Source organism: Lates calcarifer, linkage group LG9 (assembly GCF_001640805.2).
Source record: "Lates calcarifer isolate ASB-BC8 linkage group LG9, TLL_Latcal_v3, whole genome shotgun sequence".
Taxonomy (NCBI): Eukaryota; Metazoa; Chordata; class Actinopteri; family Centropomidae; genus Lates; species Lates calcarifer.
The window spans coordinates 21207660-21228487 of NC_066841.1; the positions used below are offsets into that span (position 1 = coordinate 21207660).

Sequence of the window (20828 nt, forward strand, 5' to 3'; positions counted from 1 at the left end):
CTCATTCAGTCTCTTCCTGTCTCTCTCTGAGGATCCACTGCTCCAGCAGACCACTGCATGAAAGATGGCAGAGGCCACCACAGAGTCATAGAAAGTCCTCAGCAGTGACCTGCACACAAGGACCTCAGTCTTCTCAGCAGGTGGAGACGACTCTGGCCCTTCTTGTACTGTACTGTCAATACCAGACCACAAAACCAGGCTCCTGCAGTGCTGATTCAGTTTGATGATGATCATGTGACCTTACTGAGCTGTAGGGAGGATACATGCAACAAACTGTGGCAGAGTAACTGATGATCTGCTCACTGCTGTGCAGCATTGACACTATTCACAAGTAAACAGCTCCCTCTGCTGGTCATATAAAACCACTAAGATGCTTTCACTCAGTCACTGAAGCTGAACTTTTATAGACACTGCTGAGAGGAGCTGGATGTATAAAGTCTGTGTAATGTCTGATTGAGCTGATGTGTGAGTAGTGTTGGTGACTGTCCACAGAGTTCACAGTAAGTGAGTTAGTGTGTTGATGATGTTCTCTCCTGCTTCAGTATAACAGGCTGCTCTACAGCTCAGTGTAAATATAAGTCTCAGGGCTGGAAAATGACTTTTAAATAAGAGCTACAGGGTAGAACAAAGAGTTTCTATCTGTTATAACTATATTACAATCACAGTGTACGGTGTTCATCCTGAATGTCTGTGTAGCTGAGGCAGTTTTCTCTGAGCATGAGACAGGCAGGTATCAGAGTGTGTGGTGATGTTGTGGCTCAGTGTGATGAGCTGAGCTGTAGTCCAGTAAAGACAGATGACGTTCTAACTCAGTGTGTTTGTATGAGCAGGAGAGAAAACCACAGTGACACAGAGGAAGAGGGCGGGCTTCACTCAGCCTCTCTACCAACAAACCTCAACAGTTGATCACAGAGCACCGAGCAGGACCATGAAGGAGACGTCTCTACATCTGCTCTGTGAGTACACTGTCTGTCTGTCTGTCTGTCTGTCTGAACCTGTCTGCTGCCCCTGGAATAACTGATGATGGAGGAGAGGACATGAAAACACAGTCAGGCTGAACTCAGGTCAGTAACAAGCTGCAGGTCCACACAGGAACTGGAGTGGTCTCAGTGACGACAGGGAAGAAACAAACACACTGAAGAAACCTTCACCTTCTGATGCATTTATCAGATTTGGAGTAACACCACAACTATTAGATTTAAAAAACAATGCAGCAACATTTTACAAGTTTTATTTAAAGTTAGGTGAACTTCTTTGTACTCTGGGAACTCAATAATATACAGTAAATGTGTGAATGAACATGCCAAGAAAATGAGTTCAACCAATTATATTTAAGTCAACATATGAATTACATAATACTTGATTAAACTGAATAAAATTCAAGAGAACTGAGTTGCATAAATTGCAGTTTACAATTTTTAAATTATTCCTCTTGTGCACATTGCATTAAATCTACATTAAATCATAACTATTTAACATCACTTTAAGAAAGAAAATTAAAATAAAAACATTCAATTATTTGAGATGAGTTGAGATGGGCCAGCCTGGCCGAGGCTAGCTGGTTAACATGCTAACTTCAGTAGAATAAAAGTGATAGAAATAGAAACAAAACAAGAGTTAACACCTGCATTGCTCTAAACCTCTGGAGACAAAGAGTAAAGGAATGTTTCTTCTAGACTGGTCAGTAAACTACTGTCAATGAAATGTTAGCTATGTAGCAATAGCAAAAAACTTTCATGGAGCACCTTTAAACTTGGAGACCTGATAGTCTGAGGTTTTAGGTCTCAGGAGGTTGAAGAGTTTGGAAGGATGCTTCAGACTGAGGGTGTATGTCAGACCAATGAGGACGTAGCATTCACTCAACACATCATCAAGACCATTCAACACCGAGGTTCACTCTATGATGCTGCTCATTCAGCTTTTTAATATCGCTGTGGATATTACTGTCTGCTGTTCCTTAAAGACAAGGACAGATAACTCTTATTATAACTGTAACTATATATATATTTAATGGAAGCACAAATATCAAGTTTAAAATGTCAGTATTTTCTTTGTGTTCATTTACCAGATACATGAAGAAGCAGAACAGAAAATCAAATAGTGCCTGATACAGAACAGGCCATATCTTTGGCTAAGTGGTAGGTGAACATGTCAGTAATTTCCTTGTGTCTATTGCAGCTTGATGAGTATGGTAATAAACTGTGTAAGGTTTTAAGGCTGCCTCTTAAATGACAGAGGGAGTTAGTTGGTGAACCATTGCACTCTTTCTTAGCTGCCTCACAGTTCACACACAGAGTGACAGGAGCAACAGAGCGACAATCTGTAAACTCTGAAAATGACCAAACTAACTGTGGAGTTAAAAACAGAGCGATGCAGGTAGTGAGAATAACTCTAATACTCTCTGCTCCAGTGTCAGGTGAGTTCTACCTGCTGAGAGCTGCATGTTTGTCACAAGAACAGACACAGCTAAAGTGGAAACTACTGGTGTTATGATGAGTTTAGTGGCTGACAGATAACTGAACTGTGACCAGCTGATGCCAGCTTCATGTCTGCAGTGGTTATTGCAGTGATATTTCTGTTTTTGTGTTTTACCCTATAAAGTTGTCATTCTGAATAGTATCATTTAGTTTCACACATCACAGAATCAGCACAACCTTAGCTCATCATATCTGTCACTCAGTAATAACTCCTATACAGTGTAATAGTGGATATTAGCCCATAAAACATAAACAAGTAAAAAAAAAAAAAAAAACTGATATGATGATGATACTCCAAACAATACTGCAAACAATAAAGTTGCACACACTTCTTTGGACTATAGCTTCCAGCTTCTTCTGTCTGTGAGTTCTGGACAGTGTGAGTGTTCATGTCTCACACTGTCACACACAGTAAATATTCCTCCTGTACATTATGAACTTTCTCTTGATTGAAATGACTACAGTCATTTACAGTCATATTTAATTGATTTCACCATGCACTCCCACCATACACTACTACAGTATGTGATGACATCACGTTATATTGATCAGTACTGTCCACAGGGATGAGGGAACCACAAGTGCCAAAATGCCAACTTATTTTTTTTAAACTTTATTCTGCTCTATTAGGCTGCAAAGTTTAGAAAGTGTAATTTCAACACAGCACATCTACATATTAAATTTTTGTAGTATGACCTGCATCGCTGAACTGCTTTTAACAGTATGGGTTGATTTCAGTTATTATCCTGTGCCTAAAGCAGCAGAGTGGTGCAGAGACTTTCTGGTCTTCTTTGCCATCTCTCAGATGACATACAGCCAGTCTTCTCTGTGAAGTAGGTCAGTGCTGTTTACAGCCTGAAAGAAGTACCTGTGACCCTGTACTGCTCAGAGCTACTTCAGGAGTACCTAATGATCACATGTTCATATCATACTACATGTACATGTAAAGAGTTATCACTGAGTGTAACAGTTCCTCCCAATAATAATCCTCTCCTAACACAACTGCATTGTAAAACATGGAGGGAAGCATCCACAGTCCTCTCTCCTTTTAACATCACTGTGTCCAAAATCACTCACTACTCACTGAGTTCGCCATTTTTTTTTTTTTTTTGCGCTGCCTGAATGTGTAGAGAATTATTACACCCAAAGTATGCCACAATGAATCATGAAAAGTAGTGAACAATCAATGGTCACTAACCCTGCGCTAACCAGGTAATATATCCCAGCATGCGTTGCGTTCACACTGTCAGAGAACCAAAAATGGCCGATAGACGGGAGGAGAGTCAAAAGGCCTCAAAGCAAGTCAATCTGTGCAGCACATTTCAACAAGAAGACAATTCATTGTGCTTTTTACACAAAACTTGAAAAGCATCAAGATAAAGTGTAAAAGAAACTCATAAACAGACATTCAAGTTCAATTAAATCTAGTTATTGAGGAGTTTAGAGATTAGAGAATACGAATAAGGTAAAATACAGTAAAACAAATTTAATATAAGAATAAATGTTATAATGCAGAGCAGGACATTTATCATCAGTTTCACATTTGATTTAACTGAAGGAAGCAGCAGAAATATTTCTTACAGATCGTTCACCGGCTGACGTTAACCTGACGTGTTTTAATTGTGCAGCAATGACGTCATTAACGGCGCAGAGAAAACAACGAGTAGTTTCCGAAAGTGTGAGCCCACCATGTAGTCCACAACACTGGATTCCCTATATAGTGAGTAGGAGGGAGGGAGTGAGTGATTTTGGACACGACCTTACAGTGATCCAGGGATTAAGATTCCTGAGTGACATTTTGTTTGACATCTGTTTTCACTGCACCACAGCTCATATGTCACTATTGTCTTCATGTGTCATTCCTCTGTAGTTGTGAGCTCACTGCTGATCTGCTCAACAAACCAAGGTCAGTAAACTTGTTCTGTCTCTGTTTCCATCTGTTCATCCTCAGGATTCTTCCTCATTAGAACTGATGCTTTCAGTAGAGAACTCTGAGAGAAAAAGCTGGAAAAGACAATGAAGATCATTTCAAGTGTTTTCATGTTGATAGGCTTCACATGTTGACTCATATGTTGCTGAAAAACTCTGAGAACATCTTTCCAGTCTGAGACACTGAACTCTGCAGCATTAAATGAGCAGCTGTTCATCAGCTGAACATCAGTGTCTTTACTCTTTGCTCCAGCTTCAGAGAAACAGTCACACAAGCTGTTTGAGCTTTGTGTTTGTTTGACAACCAGAAAAACTTTCAGCACTTTTTCATTTCAACCCTCAGCTCGTCTGACTGTGAGTCCCAGCAGATCTCAGTTTTTTAAAGGAGACTCTGTCTCTCTGAGCTGTGAGGAGGACGACAGCTCTGCTGGATGGAGGCTGAGGAGGAACACAACCGATAAAACCAGAGCTGAGTGTGGAGCTGAGTGGGGAAAATCATCTGGTTCTTCCTGTATCATCAGCTACACCCTCCCAGTGGACAGTGGAGTTTACTGGTGTGAGTCCAGAGAGGGAGCAACCAGTAACATCATCAACATCACTGTCACTGGTAAGATCAGACTGTGGAGTTAGTATTGATGAAGCTGTGTGTAAATGGATGAAATGCTGTAGTTTGTCTCTGTGTTGAGGTGGATCAGTGATCCTGCAGAGTCCTGTCCTCCCTGTGATGGAGGGACATGATGTCACTCTGCACTGTAAAACAAAGACCACTCCCTCCAACCTCCCAGCTGCTTTCTATAAAGATGGCTCCCTCATCAGGGCTGAGCCTACAGGTCACATGACCATCCACCATGTTACCAAGTCTGATGAAGGCCTCTACAAGTGTAACATCAGCAGTGATGGAGAGTCTCCACCCAGCTGGATCACTGTCACAGGTCAGGAGGACAAACAGGATTCTTCAGTTGTTGATTTCATCAGTGCAGCATCAATGATGAGGATGTTGAGAGTCTCTTAAAATGAGTGAAGAGGAACAAATTAGAAATTAGAAATAAATTCTAGTTTGTCAGTTTACTCTTATTAGTGAATGTGCTATTGATTTTAATATATATATTTTTTCATTTTAGAGAAACCCACCACACCTTCTCTTCTCCCTGTGTTGCTACCTGTTGTCTCTCTCTGTACTCTGGTTCTACTGGTGTTACTGGTTCTACTGGTGAGACAATGTGTTCAGAGGAAACATAAAGGTGAGACACAGACCTCTGGATTTTATTCATTATATTTTGTGTTTCTGTAGAATTTATTTTAAAATTTATGATGATAACATTTTTAAAATGTACTTTCTTTCAGTTGATGTGCTTGTTAATATTTAAATATTTATTTTACATTTACACATTTCTGCTAGTACTACTACTTCACTCAGTAAATTAAATGTATACCTTCTACCTTGTACCTTATTGTAAATATTATTGTTCATTTTGGTTCTTTGCAGCTGATAAAGAAGTTGGAGAAGATGACATCACTGATGACATCACATACACTGATGTCAAAATATTACATCACCAGAAACAGCCAATCAGAGGGAGCAGAGGTGCGTGTGTGGACTTGTATTGCTCTTTGTTGGACATCTCACTGCTTCAAAAGGTTGAAGGTTTTAAGACCAGGTTCATGTAAGAGACTGTATATTCTGTTTATGAGGGGCCTGACAATTACAAACAGAGGGATGTGTATGTTTGTGTGCTGTTATTCTTTGTGTGGAGTTTTGAGATGATACATTTTAAAAACTTTAGAAACTGGAATGTCAGGATGTTTTTATAACGTGTGAAAATATTTTAAATATCTTAGATATTTAATATTTAATATCTAAGAGCTTAAAGTTGACTGGAAAAGGCTTGTTATCAGTAACAAGACAACACATTTAGATTTAGTTTGGTTTAATGCATTTTTCAACACCAACTATAATTTAATCAGATTGAATCCTCTTCAGTCCATGAGGTTTCAGACTGTAGTGTAGTGTGCTGTGTTGAAGACAGTGTGTGCTGTGGTTGGTTGGTTGGACTGTGTGTTTGTACCCTGCAGTGAATCAGTCAACAGAAGCTAACAGCTCTGTGGTCGTCCAGTTTCCTGTTTCTGCTCAACCTGCACATGTTTCACTGCAGAGATATTATTAGACTAAAGACAGAAAACATCGAGTTTAGAACTTTACACATTCATGTCTCTGTTCACTCTGCACACAGACAATATGGAAACTGATTTACTCTTTAATGTGAGTAATAATTACATGAAGTGAACTTTCATCAGGAATATCCACTGTTTTCAGTCTGAATATGATGAAACATATAGAAAATGAGCAGAGTTGGACTTTATGAAAACATCAGTTAGAAAAACAAAGAGGAATGTGTGTGTTGTCTCAAAGTAAGATTTGAAGCAGGATCTAAGAGAGGAGAGACTCAGCAGCAGACCAGAGATCCTCAGCCTCTGTTTTCTACAAACTGACCTTTAATGAAGCTGATGGTTTCTAGTTGATTTTAAATGTACTTGTTAAACCACAGCAGCAGCTTCCTCCTGTTTATTCCAGTCTGAACTGTGAAGTTTGAAGAGTCTCATGACAGTCTGTTCTGCTGTGTCTGATGGTATCATGTTTATAGTGTGAAGTCTGTTTATCTGTTTTGTCCTTTGGTGTGAAATGCATCAGTTTGTTTTAACAGAAGTCAGCAGCTGCTGTTGTCCAGCTTCCTCTTTCTCATCAACACTCTGCAGTTTGACATTTATAAAGTTCTTACTTTAAAGATAATATTTGCCACACTACTAGCAGAGGTAACACCAGCAGTAAATGTACTGGTATGAGTTGTAGTAGCTGCAGTAATGTACCTTGTATTTTCTCTTCCAGAGAGTGATCCAGCTGCAGTCTACTCAGCAGTGAGAACAGAAGACGTCACTTATGGACAAATAGTCATCAAAGACAAAAAGTCAAAGACGAGAAAGACGAGAGGTACAGCTGCTCTTCTTTTCTCCATCATGGTCCAACACTAGAACAAGAGTCTACAGCCATGAGACCGTGAGGCTGTGCTCTGAGCTACATGCTAACACCAACATGCTAACATTAGCTGATTAGCAGTAAACACTGAAAACAGCTGAGGCTGATGGGAACTCCAGTTGTTCTGCAGGTGTTTGATCATAAACCAGAGTTTTGTACAAATTAAAATGTCGACCTCATGCTGAACTCAGATCCTTTACATTAAGACCTTGAACACACCTGGCAGGTGAGCTCAGCTCAGAAACTCAGACTCAGACTCTGCTGATTGATGAGGAGCTGTCTGTGGTGCTGAAGCTGGATTTGTTTTGTCTTGGGTCTATGTTATTCTCTCTGTAGAGTGGTGTCACAGGTACACAGGTGTTTATGATGGTTAGTGGTGTTTGAGCAGAGGCAGCTCCCATCAGGTCCTCCTCCTCCTCCTTTATAGATTCATCAATGGATTCATTTATCAATTGATTATTATTTTTAAAGCTTCTGTTCATTGTTTAACTCTAATAGACATAAAGAAGCAGACACACACACACTTACACATTAAACAAGACTTGAAGCAGGATATTAAAGAGGAAATGGGCCAAAGTTCTTCCGCTGTGTGTTTGTACCCTGCAGTGAATCAGTCAACAGAAGCTAACAGCTCTGTGGTCGTCCAGTTTCCTGTTTCTGCTCAACCTGCACATGTTTCACTGCAGAGATATTATTAGACTAAAGACAGAAAACATCGAGTTTAGAACTTTACACATTCATGTCTGTTATGTGACACATTTAAACCAGGACTGATTGTGTTTGTGTTACACACTGACATGTTTGTCCTGTGGTGAACACATCGACTTGTTTTGATCTGCGGTCATTCAATTTTCCGATTCAGATAAAACCTCTTCACATGTGTCAGGTCTCTTTTTATCTTCCACAGCAGCAGAAAAAAACTGTAACATGGAAATTCTGCTTTAAAACATGTAGCTGTGAACTTTGTTGTGTTGTTAGTGGACATACAGTCGTACAAACTGTTGGATTCTCTGTTGTGGTTCATGGCAGCAGTTTGGTCACATGATCCACCACAGCTGGTGGTGATCATACGTACGCCATCGAGGGTTCAAGCCAATAAACAGACAAACTGTCTTTAAAAACAGAAGTGACAAAGTGCTCTCCAGGAAAAAATGTTTTAAAGGCTGAGAGCCCTCAACAGCTTCCCACCAGCAGGAGCAATCAGCTGGAAAACACTAAACCAACACACACACCTGAAATCAGACATGTGACCTCTGGTCGAACAGGAGAAACATTTACCTCTGTGTGTTTTTACCCAGAGTTCAGTCTGTCAGGCAGAGCTTCCTACCACCTGTTAAACACCAGAGATCCTCAGACTGACCGTTATTAAAGATGATAATTGTGCAGTTTATTTTAAATGTTATTGTAAAAACCACAGCAGCAGCTTCTTCCTGTTGATTCCAGTCTAAGCTGTGACTGAAGCTGGTGTGGTCTGTGAACACAGCGTGATCTGATGATAAGGTGTGTTAAGTGTGACAATGTGTTAGTCTGTTTTGTACTTTGTGGTGAAATGCATCATCTTGTTTTAATAGAAACAAACAGTTTTGTTGTCGTCCAGCTTCCTGTTTCTGATGAACACTTATATTCAGAGTGAGGTCATTCACAGCAGAGGTGTTAAAACCTGTCGTCAGATACTCTGTTAAACCTGCAGGTCTCTCATGGACACGTAAAGTCCTCGTTGTGTCTGAATACTGACGCACAGGGTTAAATCTCCTGCAGACGTCCTCATGTCCTCTCGTTTATGTCCATTCAATCTGAACTGGACCCACAGAAAAGCCCAGAGAGAATCAGGGTTCAAACCCAGATCCTTCCTGCTGTGAAAACATGAAAATGAATCAGACGACCCTCCCCTAGGTTGGGAACCAATGGATTAAATCATCTAACAGTATCTGATGTAGTTAAAAGCAGCTCCAGTTACAGTTACTGCACAATGAAGTACTTTTACTGCTGATGTTTGAAGTACTTGAGAGAGAAAACGGTGCAGAAACAATTTCAAACTGACCTGAGTAAAGCTGACGGTTTGTAGTAAAACCACAGCAGCAACTTCCTCCTGATTCTTCCAGCGAACTGTGACTGAAACTGATGTGGTCATCGCATGTTTTATACTGTGTCTAATGTTGTCGTGTATATGGTGTGACTGTGTGTCTGTTTTGTACCTTGTGGTCAGAAGCTTCAGCCTGTTTTAATAGAATTGTGCAGCTCTGTGGTCGTCCAGCTTCCTGTTTCTGATGAACAGCTGCTCCTTGGTTGTTCACAGTAGAGGTGTTAGGAAGAAAAGAAACTGCAGACATTTCTAAAGTCCTGTCCTCATCCACAGGTCATCACATACTCTGTTAAACCTGTGCAAGGTTCTCTTTGGCGTCTGAACACTGACACACAATCTCTCTACATTGCTCCATGAAAAATAATTTAAATATTTGTCCTAGTAGTGCAGTAAATGAACGTTTTATTATTGATTGATTGATTGAGTGATTGACTGATTGATCTGTGTTTTCTCCTCCAGAGAGTGATCCAGCTGCAGTCTACTCAGCAGTGACAAGAGAAGACGTCAGTTATGGACAAATCAACATCAAAGACAAAAAACCAAAGATGAAAGGTACAGCTGCTCTGTGTGTTTGACCTTTGACCTTCGGACTGAACCAGGGTTCAAGTCTTCATGCTAAGCTAAGCTAAGCAATCCTGACCCATTACCTCCTCATATTTATAGCCCAGTGATGAGATGGATATCAGTCCTCTGATATCTCTCCAAAAGAAAGACGATAAAACACCAAGACAAACCAGTTGTAGTTTCTGTGTCACCTCCGTCCTGGACTCCGTTACTTCCTGTTTTGTTTTGAAATGACTTACCTTTGCTGTCTGTTGCTGTTTTACTTCCTTCCTGTGTTTTTCCCTCCAGTTTTCAGATATAGTTCCAGATATGTTAATTAACACAGGGTTATTTTTGTGCTGAGTTACTGTGTCTCATATTATCTGAACTGTGTGTTTTTATTTAGCGTGTCCACCAGAACCAGAGGTGGTCTACTCTTCACTGAGGTAGACCTTCACTCCTTCACACCGGTCCACCCACTGACGTCCTCCTGCTGACTGTAACTGCTCACCACAGCCTCTCACACCAAACTACACTCATTTTATATGTTGTGTGTCTTGTTCTCACTAAATTAACCTCATGCAGCTACAGAGACAAACAACAAGTCCACATAGTTCTCAGTGTTTCAGAAGGTTACAATGTTACTTGTTATCGTCCTTTCATTTATTCATTCCTGTTTACCAGAATCTGATGATACCTGCCATTAGTTTACTGGTTAATGAAGTCATTATTTTGTGTTGTTATTTATAATGTCTGTTTTTTGGAGCCTGCTCTTGTTCCTGCAGCAGTGATCTGGTTTCTCTGCAGGATCAATAAACTTTAGTCTCATTAGTTGTTGTTGTCGTGTGGTTCTGTGGGTTTCATGAAGCTGTGAGATGGAAAATTTGACTTGTTTCGTTTTGGTTGTGGCTAACACCGATCCACACCTCTGTTCAGTGAAGATAACAAGAACAAACATAGATAAAACCACAACGGCAGACTATAAAGAGCAGAAACATTGTTCAGCGGTTGGAAACTTTGCACAGAAAAGGCTTCAGTACAGAGTGTTTGTGTGAAGAGTTTGATTCATTAATTCGTGAAACATCAAGAAATTCCTCATTTAATTCAGTAGCTGCTTAAATTAGGGATGTACCCATCAGGTTTTTTTGGCCTGACTTCACTTGGTATTGATTATCTACTAATACTGAATCAGATCTGATACCTGTCTATACTATACTGAATGTTGATTAAATATGTATCTGACACAACTGTATCTTCTAAATTTGATCCAAATACTGATAATTTATTGATCTAATATCAAGGAAAGCTTGATCAGGAACCATTTGGTATCACCTTTTAATACAGTGGTTATCCCTTGAGCATAATTTTTCAGCACGCAGGATCGTCTGATAGACTTGCAATGTTGTCTGCTGCACTGAAAGTTGATGCATGAGTTAACCAGTGCTGCCAGTGTTATGATTATTATCAATGCTTGATCATTTACTGTAAATCTAACACACCCTTTATCAGTTTTCCAGACAGAGGTAGTGGGAATTGATTAAACCGGTAGTATTATCCCGCCACCCTGTAAACATAATACTGCATTTTTGTATAATTAGAGTGTCATCTGCGTAAAAGTTGACTCTCACTACTCTCAGAGTTGTTTTCAGTCGCAGCAGGCAGCTGTTTTCAGAGAAACAGCTGTAAAAAGCCTCTGTCCTCTACCTGCTCAGCAGCAAACAGCAGACAGACACAGTCAGAGAGCAGCTGGTGAACATAGTGGAGCTTTTAGAGCCAGAGATTTCTCTCAGGAGTTATTAGAGACTAAAACAGAGCTAAAAGAGAGGGAATACTGGACTTAGATTCATCATGTGGACACAAGCACCACTCTATGTGAGTGATCGTGTGCTCTGTTGCTGCTGCACCTGATATGTTAGTGTTTTGTTCACAGCTTGTTTCTGCTGCCCCCAGTGGTCGAAAAAAGAAGCTGCACTCAGAAGCAGCCTATATCCTCCCTCATATCCTGGCTCTCCTGTATCAGCAGGTCTGTCTCACATTTACCCAGGATAAATTACCGTGGTGGGAGCCTCCTGCTTCATGGCCGACCTGCTCAACAGTGTGACTGAAAATCCCAAAATTTATCCAAACAAAGTTCATTCTGTCTCATTCAGATAAAGGAATGGATCCAGATCTTTGTCCTCCACACTGCACCTGCAGCCTTTTACAAACCATTCATAGAGTTTATTTCAGGTGTGTATCACTGATTGTGTAATTTTCGATTCAGCCACAGTCAAAAAGGAGGAACACTTCCTCATTAATGTGCTACTAGAACAAATATTGACTTGAACACTCATGTTTTTGTGTAATGGAGCCATACTTCATAAAATACTCCTGTAGGGTTTTAAAGGTAATTGATTATTCTTTATTCTTCAAACGTCATACACTCTCAAACCCCCTCCATGTTCTCATTGGCTGCTGAGGAGTCCTGTACATGTTTTGATCCAGAAGTAGACTGACTCAGTGGCATACACTATACACTACACTATATAGAGACTGTATGTCTGAAAATATGAGGTGAGACCGTTAAACACACTGTCGTATTCTCTCTCCTCCTGCAGCTCTGTTTGGGAATATTACAAAGTTTGACCAGCAGTTTATTGAGACGACAGTTAGAAGTTGAAGACAACCACACTTGTTAAAAAGCAGACTGGATATGACACCACAAATAATCACAGTAAGAAAAACATTCATCTTTAAAACATGATAGATGGTTTGACAATCTGAAGTAAGTAAGTACCCTTCCCTTTCCAAACATGCAGGAGAACCAGTGGCCTTCAGTATCAGGTGATGATACAGTGAATGTTATTTATATTAATTATATTAATTATGAATATAATATAAATATAAATCCACCTCTGAACAATAATAGTCAATGATGCAGCAGAACGTCCAGTGTTCAGGGTGTGTAGCCATGCAGAGCAGTGGAACCTTTGTTACTGCACATGATACATTCAGGTTTTGGTAACATATATAATGTTATTTTATATTGATTCATGTGTTCTAAACTACACAGGTGTTATCTCATTAGGAATAATTCTACAATATTATTTTAGTAGACTTTGGTAGAATTAGGTTTTCTTACATACAATAACAATAAATAATGACACATTACGACCGGATCATTTTACTGTCGACGTAATGAGGAAATCTTGCAGCAATCATCCACCTGTAGAGACTCCAGCTTTATGAAATAGTTTCCTGGTTCTGTTCAGACTCTCACAGCTCCTGGTTCGGGTCAGGGAAAGATCCAGGTCTGGTTTAACACAGAAAAGAAGAGGCACCTTAGCTTACTGGAAAGCTTCCAGGACTTTGCTTTGGCCTGAAATCAAAGTTTGAAAGTGGCATCTGGCAAAAAAAGACGTTAAGACATGCACATCTGACAGTTCACTGTGTGCAACGAGAAAGTCTTTGTACAATTGAGTTTGATGTTACAGTTTTTTAAACCCATTCCAAACTAAAGGACTTGCTAAAGCTCTCTCTCTGATTGGATGATGGGCCTTTTCACTTTTCACTCCACTTATCCACATCAGCTTTGGACTGTCCAGAGTTTTCTCTGTAGTTTCCACTTCGTTATCTGTGTCTGAATCAGAGAATGAGAGGAAGATGATGGCTGCTGCTCCCCTGTTTTCTCAGCAGATGGATTCTGAACTTTGAAGCTTCCCTCTTGTTATTCATTTGTTTGGATGATGGCTCACCTTGAGTACAACACTGAAGTAAAGTAAACCGGTGAAGAGTTCAGATGATGCATCAAAGATCAACATTTTATCCACTAGCTTCTTCTCAGCATATTAAAGAAACTGTACACAGTGAGACCAGAGCAACTCAAACAGAATGGAGGTCCAACAGAGACATTTTTCCAGATGTTAGCAGTGTGACCGACTATCACAACTACAAGGGTCTTGGGCCTTCATAGCCATCTCTTCAGACTCCTGCATTGAGGGTCCATAGTTCTGACTGTGATTCTTATATTTCTTGATTACTGCGCAACAAAGTCCAGTCAGAAGAATCACAACAACAGCAACAGAAACTAAAACATAAAGCAGGTGGTTTTCTTCCAGCCCCAGGACCTGAGCGATTTGTCTGAACCAGGTTTCTTCATGTGTTGGACCTGCAGAGAAGAGAACAGGTGTGAGGCACCGACAGGGAACTGTCATCACTGTTTTCATACTGGATTAATCTACTGGTTTTTCATCTATCAAACCAAAGAGGTGTTCTTATTCATTTTACTTCAGTTGCACCTAAAATTAGAAATGCAAGAGGTTTCCTTGTGCTGGATTCAGTTTCATTCTGTGGTTCACGTAGGTCTTTAACTCACCTGGGTCTTCGACGGTCAGCTTGATGACACACCAGAGCTCAGACTGGGCTCTCTTCCTGCGTCCTGTGTTGCTCACCGACACGTGACCCTCGTATCTTCCAGTGTCGTTGGTGCTGACGTTCCTCAGAATCAGAGACACGTCTCCGTCCTTCATCTCCGGGTCTCTCAGTTCTACTCGGCCCACGAACAGCTGATGATGGTAGGATTCATGAGACCGTTCATCTCGATAGAAGAAGACATAGCCCTCTAACCCCCGGTCTGACATCAGGTCTGGTCTGATCCACTTCAGGACCTCTATGGGAGCGTGGGTAGGACCCTGACACTCCAGAGTGACTTCCTCTCCCGCCTTTACCTTTACCTCTCGCATGTTACCTCTTAGATCTAAAAAAAACCAAAACAGTAAAAAGCTTCTTTATTCTTCAGTTCATTCACTGTTGTCATGTCTAAAAAGTAAAGTAATTAATTATTACATAAAATAATAGGATTTAATTCATATTATTCCTTCTTGGGAGCACCACCCTAAAAGGAATAATGACTGTTCAGTAATAAAGTCTCATGATTATCAGTTTACTTTAGGAAGGCCTCATAGAGGTCAGAGGTCAGAGGTCAGACAGCTCCTGTTGTGGACAAGAGACAAATGGTTTTATCAGCCGGTGACACAGTGATCAATGGTAGCTGCAGGTGCTGAAAGGTGAAGGATCCTGGGAAACTGGGTTCCTCCATCCTCCATTTTGAGTCTTTAACAGACTCGTCCAACACAGTAATAAAAACACAAAGTCGGACAATAGCAATAAATACACAAGCATTCAGTTCATTGTCTGAGCCGTGTCACCTCCACACTCTCTACAGGTGTTAAAGAAAATACTACAGGGGGAGGGGGGTGATGAGATCACCACACACACACACACACACACACACACACACACACAGACTAAACCAGAGGAGTCTGGAGTCTTGGCTGCTTCAGGACCACGGACAGCTCTGTGGATTCATCACTGCACAGACAGAAAAAAACAAACCAGAAAAACACACAGGATCATGAATGTGGAGGTTTAAATATCGACCAGAGACTTCATTTAGTTTCCTTTTAGTTTCAGTTTCACTTTGGTGTAGGACACACCCAGACTCCTCTGTCTGTCTGTCTGTCTCAGCTGATAAACATCCTCCACTGAGTGGACTAAATATCAACACCTGTTGAACATTAATGTGTTCACACACCTGTGGTTAAACTTTCCCAACAGCCTCTTCCTGGAGGGTTTGACATCAGTAAAGTCAGTTCAGTCAGGATCTTCTCTAACTGACCGACGTACAGATAAGACACAGTGAATTTCATACATGTGTATTCAGGCAACAAAAATACATTTACATTATAACAACAGTGTCACAGTGAGAGAAGCCACGAGAAAAGAAAAGGATCTCCCTCTGGAAAAACTGACCAGAGAACAGCAGAGAAACTCTGCATCTAGTTTCACTTTCACCTCTGTCAGAATAAGAATAAAAAGTGGACGAACACCATCCTCCACACACGCTTACCTTCAGAGGCATGGACGAGGACGAAAAGGATCAAAACATGTGATAAGAGTAGAAAAGAAGGAGCCATGAGGGAAGAGAGGAGCATATCAGCTCAGAGTCGCGCCCTGGTCCACGGATGCTGCTGATGCTGATGCTGATTCCAGTGATGCTGCTGCTGCACAGTAGACTGAGGGTGTGAGAGAGAGAGGAGGATGGAGGTGCTGCATTCACTGGTCCAGGGAATCCCCGTAAAGTCCAGCATCATTTTAAAGAGACACACTCCATGTGTCAGCAATAAGGGCTACAAGTGTAAGTTAGAACTGAATGTGAGGGAGCAGTGAAAACAGGCAGAGTCATGATGTTACAGCTGTGGTCAAATATCAATGAAAAATGAGTCTGAATAATCCTACCGACAGTAAACACAACAAAAAGACTGTTGCCACAGTTACTCTCAAAACCTGTAATTAGTATTTTATTAATCTACATGGAAAAATGATCAGATTAATTAAATGTTTAATAACCTATGTTCTCAATCATATTCTGTGTGTGTGTGTGTGTCTGTCTCTCTCTGTGTCTGCATCACGTGACTTTCAGGAAGTCAGGTTGGATCACAGAAAGGTGTTGTTTTGTGTTTCACCACCAGATGTCAGCAGAGAGCCAGATCTACGCAGTGATGCACAGTGAACGCTGCAGTAACACTGATAGAACCACAGTCAGTGTAGTTACAGTATCACTGCATCATCTGTTCACTCTGACTCTGTTGAACCACTTACAGGAAGGTGTCTGATATTTCAAAGAGAGAGCAGCCGAGTAACTGGAGCTGCTGCTTTCATTTAAAGTTCATTTGACTTTAACTGTATTTTTTCCTTTCAGACAGCTGTGGTGTTGTGTAGTCAGGTTGTGTGTCTGTGAATGTGACGTCTCAGCGGTGCCCTGATACAAATGTTCACCTGGGCTCAGGTGAACTGATCTGATTCTGGTGGTCAGAGGTCAGAGGTCAAAGGTTTCGTCTCCTTTTTTATCCTGTATCAGTCCCCTGTGCATGTGTGTGTGTGTGTGTGTGTGTATTAAAAGCCTCATACATGGTGACAAATTTAAAAAATTGTCATTCTTTTAAATCCTCTGTTAGAAAAGTCCAATAAAGCCCCTCAAACATTTCTAAAGATAATTTCCTGTGTCCAGTGTGAAGAGGAGGAACGATCACAGCAAGAAAAACCCGAGGTTTAAAAGAACATGTGAACTCGTGCTTTACCTGTTTCAGTTCAAACCTCCTCAGTGACCTGCACAGAGGAAGTGGACTCATGGCGCTGAGCGGCAGAATGGACGGAGCATCTCTTCAGTGTCTGCTCTGTGAGTACAAACCTGTTCTGTCTGATTTATTCATTCTGACTGAAAACGTCTGAATGTTAGAAAACATCTGACAGAGAGGACGAAGCTGACGGAGGTAAACACAGGTACTTTTTAACCACTGAGACGTAACGACTGAACAAACGTCTGATCCCATGAAAATAAACAAAGACGTCTAAACTCTGCTGGTATCACATTAAACATGTACATGAGGTATTTTTTTATTTGTAAAAGAAGAAAAGATTTGCCAACACTTTATTTTAGATCTCTGTATGTAGCAGTTATACCCTGTAAAAGCAGCTGTGTGTTTGTTTGTTGAATTGTTGTTTGTTTGTTGACAGCTCTATCTCCTGTGGACAAACAGATGATGACTGACAACACAGTCAAATACATCTGAACACAGCTGGAGTCTGTTTTCTGTTGGAACCTGATGCATTCAGCTGAGATACTGTAGATCATGTCTCTGGTTCTTAGAGTCTGTCTGTCTGTCTGTCTGGTTTCTCAGTTCTCCGAGTTGTTTCTAATCTTAAACTGACCCGAGTCTCATTTCTCTCTCTAGTTCTGACCTCACTGCTCTGCTGCAGAACAGCCCAAGGTCAGTAAACGCCTCTCAACTGACTTTAACCAGTGTGTTAGATGTGACTAATTTTACATCCATTAGTGCACATTTCAGGAGGTTAAGGATTTGTTATAAAACAGATGATTAGTCATCAATAGATAAGTCAGGATTATTTCCATTGTTGAATTCGTTAGTGCTCAGACCCTCTGACAGTGCAGCAGACAAAAGACCACAAAACACACAGAGGAGACCATCGAAACACCACAACAGAGAAAATAAAACTCTGGAGAGAAACAACGAGACCAGACGAGGTTCTGAAACTCGACTTCTGAAAGTAAAGACTCATAACTCAACCTGAGGTCATCTGACAGTCGAACAGACTGAACTCAGACACTCAACTTCAGACTCGAAACTTTAAAGACAAACATAGCAACAACAAATACACTGAGACTGTCTCTGTTCTGTGTAGAAAGAGAAGTTACAGCTGAGGACGAAGATCCTAAACAATACAGGGATGAGATTTAAGATGAGCACTGACAAACCACCCAGAATAAATTCATCTTCTCTTCCTCTCAGCTCGTCTGACTGTGAGTCCCAGCAGCTCTCAGATGTTTGAAGGAGACTCTGTCTCTCTGAGCTGTGAGGAGGACGACAGCTCTGCTGGATGGAGGCTGAGGAGGAAGACGGCCAAACAAACCAGAGCTGAGTGTGGAGCTGGGTGGGGAAGATCAGCTGGTTCCTCCTGTTTGATCGGCCACATCGTCCCATTGGACAGTGGAGTTTACTGGTGTGAGTCCAGAGAGGGAGCAACCAGTAACATCATCAACATCACTGTCACTGGTAAGATCAGACTGTGGAGTTAGTATTGATGAAGCTGTGTGTAAATGGATGAAATGCTGTAGTTTGTCTCTGTGTTGAGGTGGATCAGTGATCCTGCAGAGTCCTGTCCTCCCTGTGATGGAGGGACATGATGTCACTCTGCACTGTAAAACAAAGACCACTCCCTCCAACCTCCCAGCTGCTTTCTATAAAGATGGCTCCCTCATCAGGACTGAGCCTACAGGTCACATGACCATCCACCATGTTACCAAGTCTGATGAAGGCCTCTACAAGTGTAACATCAGCAGTGATGGAGAGTCTCCACCCAGCTGGATCACTGTCACAGGTCAGGAGCTTCACTTTGATTTCAACACTTATTTCATCCACATCTTCACCTGACCAGGTGACTCTCTCTCTACAGGTGAATCTTTAACCACAGATCCACCCTCTGATTCAGCTCCACCTCCTACCACAGACTCCTCCCTCCTCACGTTCAGTCTCCTCCACCTGGTGGTGTTGTGTCCGTACTTCATCTCCACTGTCCTCATGGTGTCTTTATATCGACACAGACCCACAGGTAACACTCTGAATCATTCACTGACCTTACAGTCAGTCAGTCAGTCAGTCAGTCAGTCAGTCAGTCGTCTCTAACAATTGATAAATCTTCTACATTTTCTCTCTAACCTGCTCTGACTGTAGGAAATCACCTGCCCGTCTCCATGGTGATGACCCCACCCACCCAGGCTGAGCAGGGATTGGATGATGATGATGATGATGTCACCACAGAGCATCACTTCTGACCTGATCCAATGTCTTCAGTGTTTCCTCTTTCTTAAACGAGGCTGAAGTGTTACTGACTGCTCTCTCAGTTTAGTTACATTGTGTTGCTTTAAAATCACAGCTTCATGAACGTCAGACTGTTGCTTTGTCTTTGTTCCTCTGTATAAAACCTCTTTAGTCTAAATGAGGTCCTGTGTTAATCATTTCCACACTGTGTCACTGTGTGTGTCTGCACATCAGTCTGCACATCAGCCAGGCTCCCCACATCCCAGTCTGATCCAGTGAGTTGTAGAGTGGGGCCTCTGTGGACCTGGTTTGCCCCAGATCATCCCTCAGATGCTGGATCAGATTGGGATCTGGAGAGTTTGGAGACCAGGTCGACACTCTGGGCTTTGTTGTGTTCCTCGAGACATTTCTGAGCAGGTTGTGTGCTGTGGTTGGAGCATTGTCCTGCCGGGGGAGGCCACTGGGGGGTGCTGTTGTCTTGTACTGTAAACAAATCTGTTACTCACTTCACCTGTCAGAGGTTTAGTGTTGTGGCTGATGTTGCTTACTAATTTAGTCAGTAGGTGGGACTAAAAAGCCACAGAGCAGAGTGAATCAGGAGACTTATAACACCTGATATAAAATCTATATGTTCTTCAGAAACACAGTATTACATTCAAAGAAAAGAGAAGAGAAAATCCTATGATTCTGATTAAGATCCAGAGAGACTGCAGCACCTGCTCTTTGCTCTGCAGCAGTCTGTCTCTTCCTGACCACATTTCAGTGGTTAAAACTGAGAGAAGCTCTCGGACATGTGAACATCACCTCCTCCTCCTCGCTTCCTGCCAACTACACCCTCTCATCTACAGATATGTCCACAATCATTTTAATCTATTTATAAAATGAATTGTTTCCAAAAATGATCAACCTATCATTTAAATCATTTCAAACTTGAGTCCTGGCTCCCTGAGCTTGTCCTGTAAACACACAAACATACATCGGTGTTAGTTTAACTGTCAGTGAATGCACCACAAAGGTACAGTAGTGATGTTCTGGTTGGCTGTTGCTGTTCCTGCTTCTGATTCTCTTGAAAGCAAAAATAATCATTTTAAATGAACTAAACAACCTGTAGCTGCTGGCAGAGTAAACCACAGCTCAGACCGCCAGAGACGCAGGAAAGACGAGGGGCTTTCTCAACCTAGCACAACACAGAGTGTTGGTCTCATTATACCAGGAAACAAGATGGAGGAAACATCTCTGCTGTGTCTGATCTGTAAGTCCAGTCGCCGTGTGTTTTTTTTGTGGGCTGTGGTGTGAATGATAACTTCAGATATTTCAGATCAGACTGGGGTCCTGTTGTCTCATAACATTTGGGTTTTACGTCACTGTTATGTCTGTGTGTGAACCCT

General features: G+C 41.4%; 4 protein-coding genes and 1 long non-coding RNA gene across 13 annotated transcripts in view; 3 read left to right on the plus strand and 2 right to left on the minus strand.

Moving 5' to 3' along the window:
* LOC108887009 (coxsackievirus and adenovirus receptor homolog) overlaps positions 1-20828 on the minus strand; it is a 111991-nt gene that overhangs the window by 43951 nt on the left and 47212 nt on the right. The gene's annotated exons all lie outside the window — the stretch shown is intronic.
* LOC108887006 (low affinity immunoglobulin gamma Fc region receptor II) overlaps positions 809-20828 on the plus strand; it is a 77612-nt gene continuing 57592 nt past the window's right edge. For 5 of the 9 annotated variants that reach the window (XM_051072673.1, XM_051072675.1, XM_051072672.1 and 2 more), the window contains exon 1: positions 20594-20692. Coding sequence is in view for 4 of the 9 variants with exons in the window: in XM_051072671.1 (XP_050928628.1) it covers positions 929-956; positions 4348-4383; positions 4750-5013; positions 5093-5338; positions 5528-5647; positions 5893-5991; positions 7291-7392 (895 nt within the window). In the remaining 5 variants the exon portion in view is untranslated. Of the gene's footprint in view, positions 957-4347; positions 4384-4749; positions 5014-5092; positions 5339-5527; positions 5648-5892; positions 5992-7290; positions 7393-20593; positions 20693-20828 lie in introns of those variants that run through there. The other 4 variants (XM_051072678.1, XM_051072677.1, XM_051072671.1 and 1 more) reach the window with 3 other exon arrangements.
* Positions 7841-10500, plus strand: LOC127142767 (uncharacterized). Its single transcript, XR_007813811.1, has 3 exons — positions 7841-8937; positions 9980-10072; positions 10470-10500. It is a non-coding gene; the product is annotated as an uncharacterized LOC127142767 (long non-coding RNA).
* LOC108887016 (uncharacterized) lies at positions 12467-16372 on the minus strand. Its single transcript, XM_018682187.2, has 3 exons — positions 15951-16372; positions 14418-14798; positions 12467-14210 (listed from the first exon to the last, which is right to left on the minus strand). Exons 1-3 carry the CDS (start codon positions 16033-16035, stop codon positions 13966-13968), a joined length of 711 nt encoding a protein of 236 aa, XP_018537703.1. The 5' UTR covers positions 16036-16372; the 3' UTR covers positions 12467-13965.
* Positions 17131-19618, plus strand: LOC108887013 (Fc receptor-like protein 5). The gene is made up of 6 exons (XM_018682183.2): positions 17131-17279; positions 17836-17871; positions 18412-18675; positions 18755-19000; positions 19076-19231; positions 19354-19618. The coding sequence occupies exons 1-6, from the start codon at positions 17231-17233 to the stop codon at positions 19452-19454; spliced, it is 852 nt and encodes a 283-aa protein (XP_018537699.1). The 5' UTR covers positions 17131-17230; the 3' UTR covers positions 19455-19618.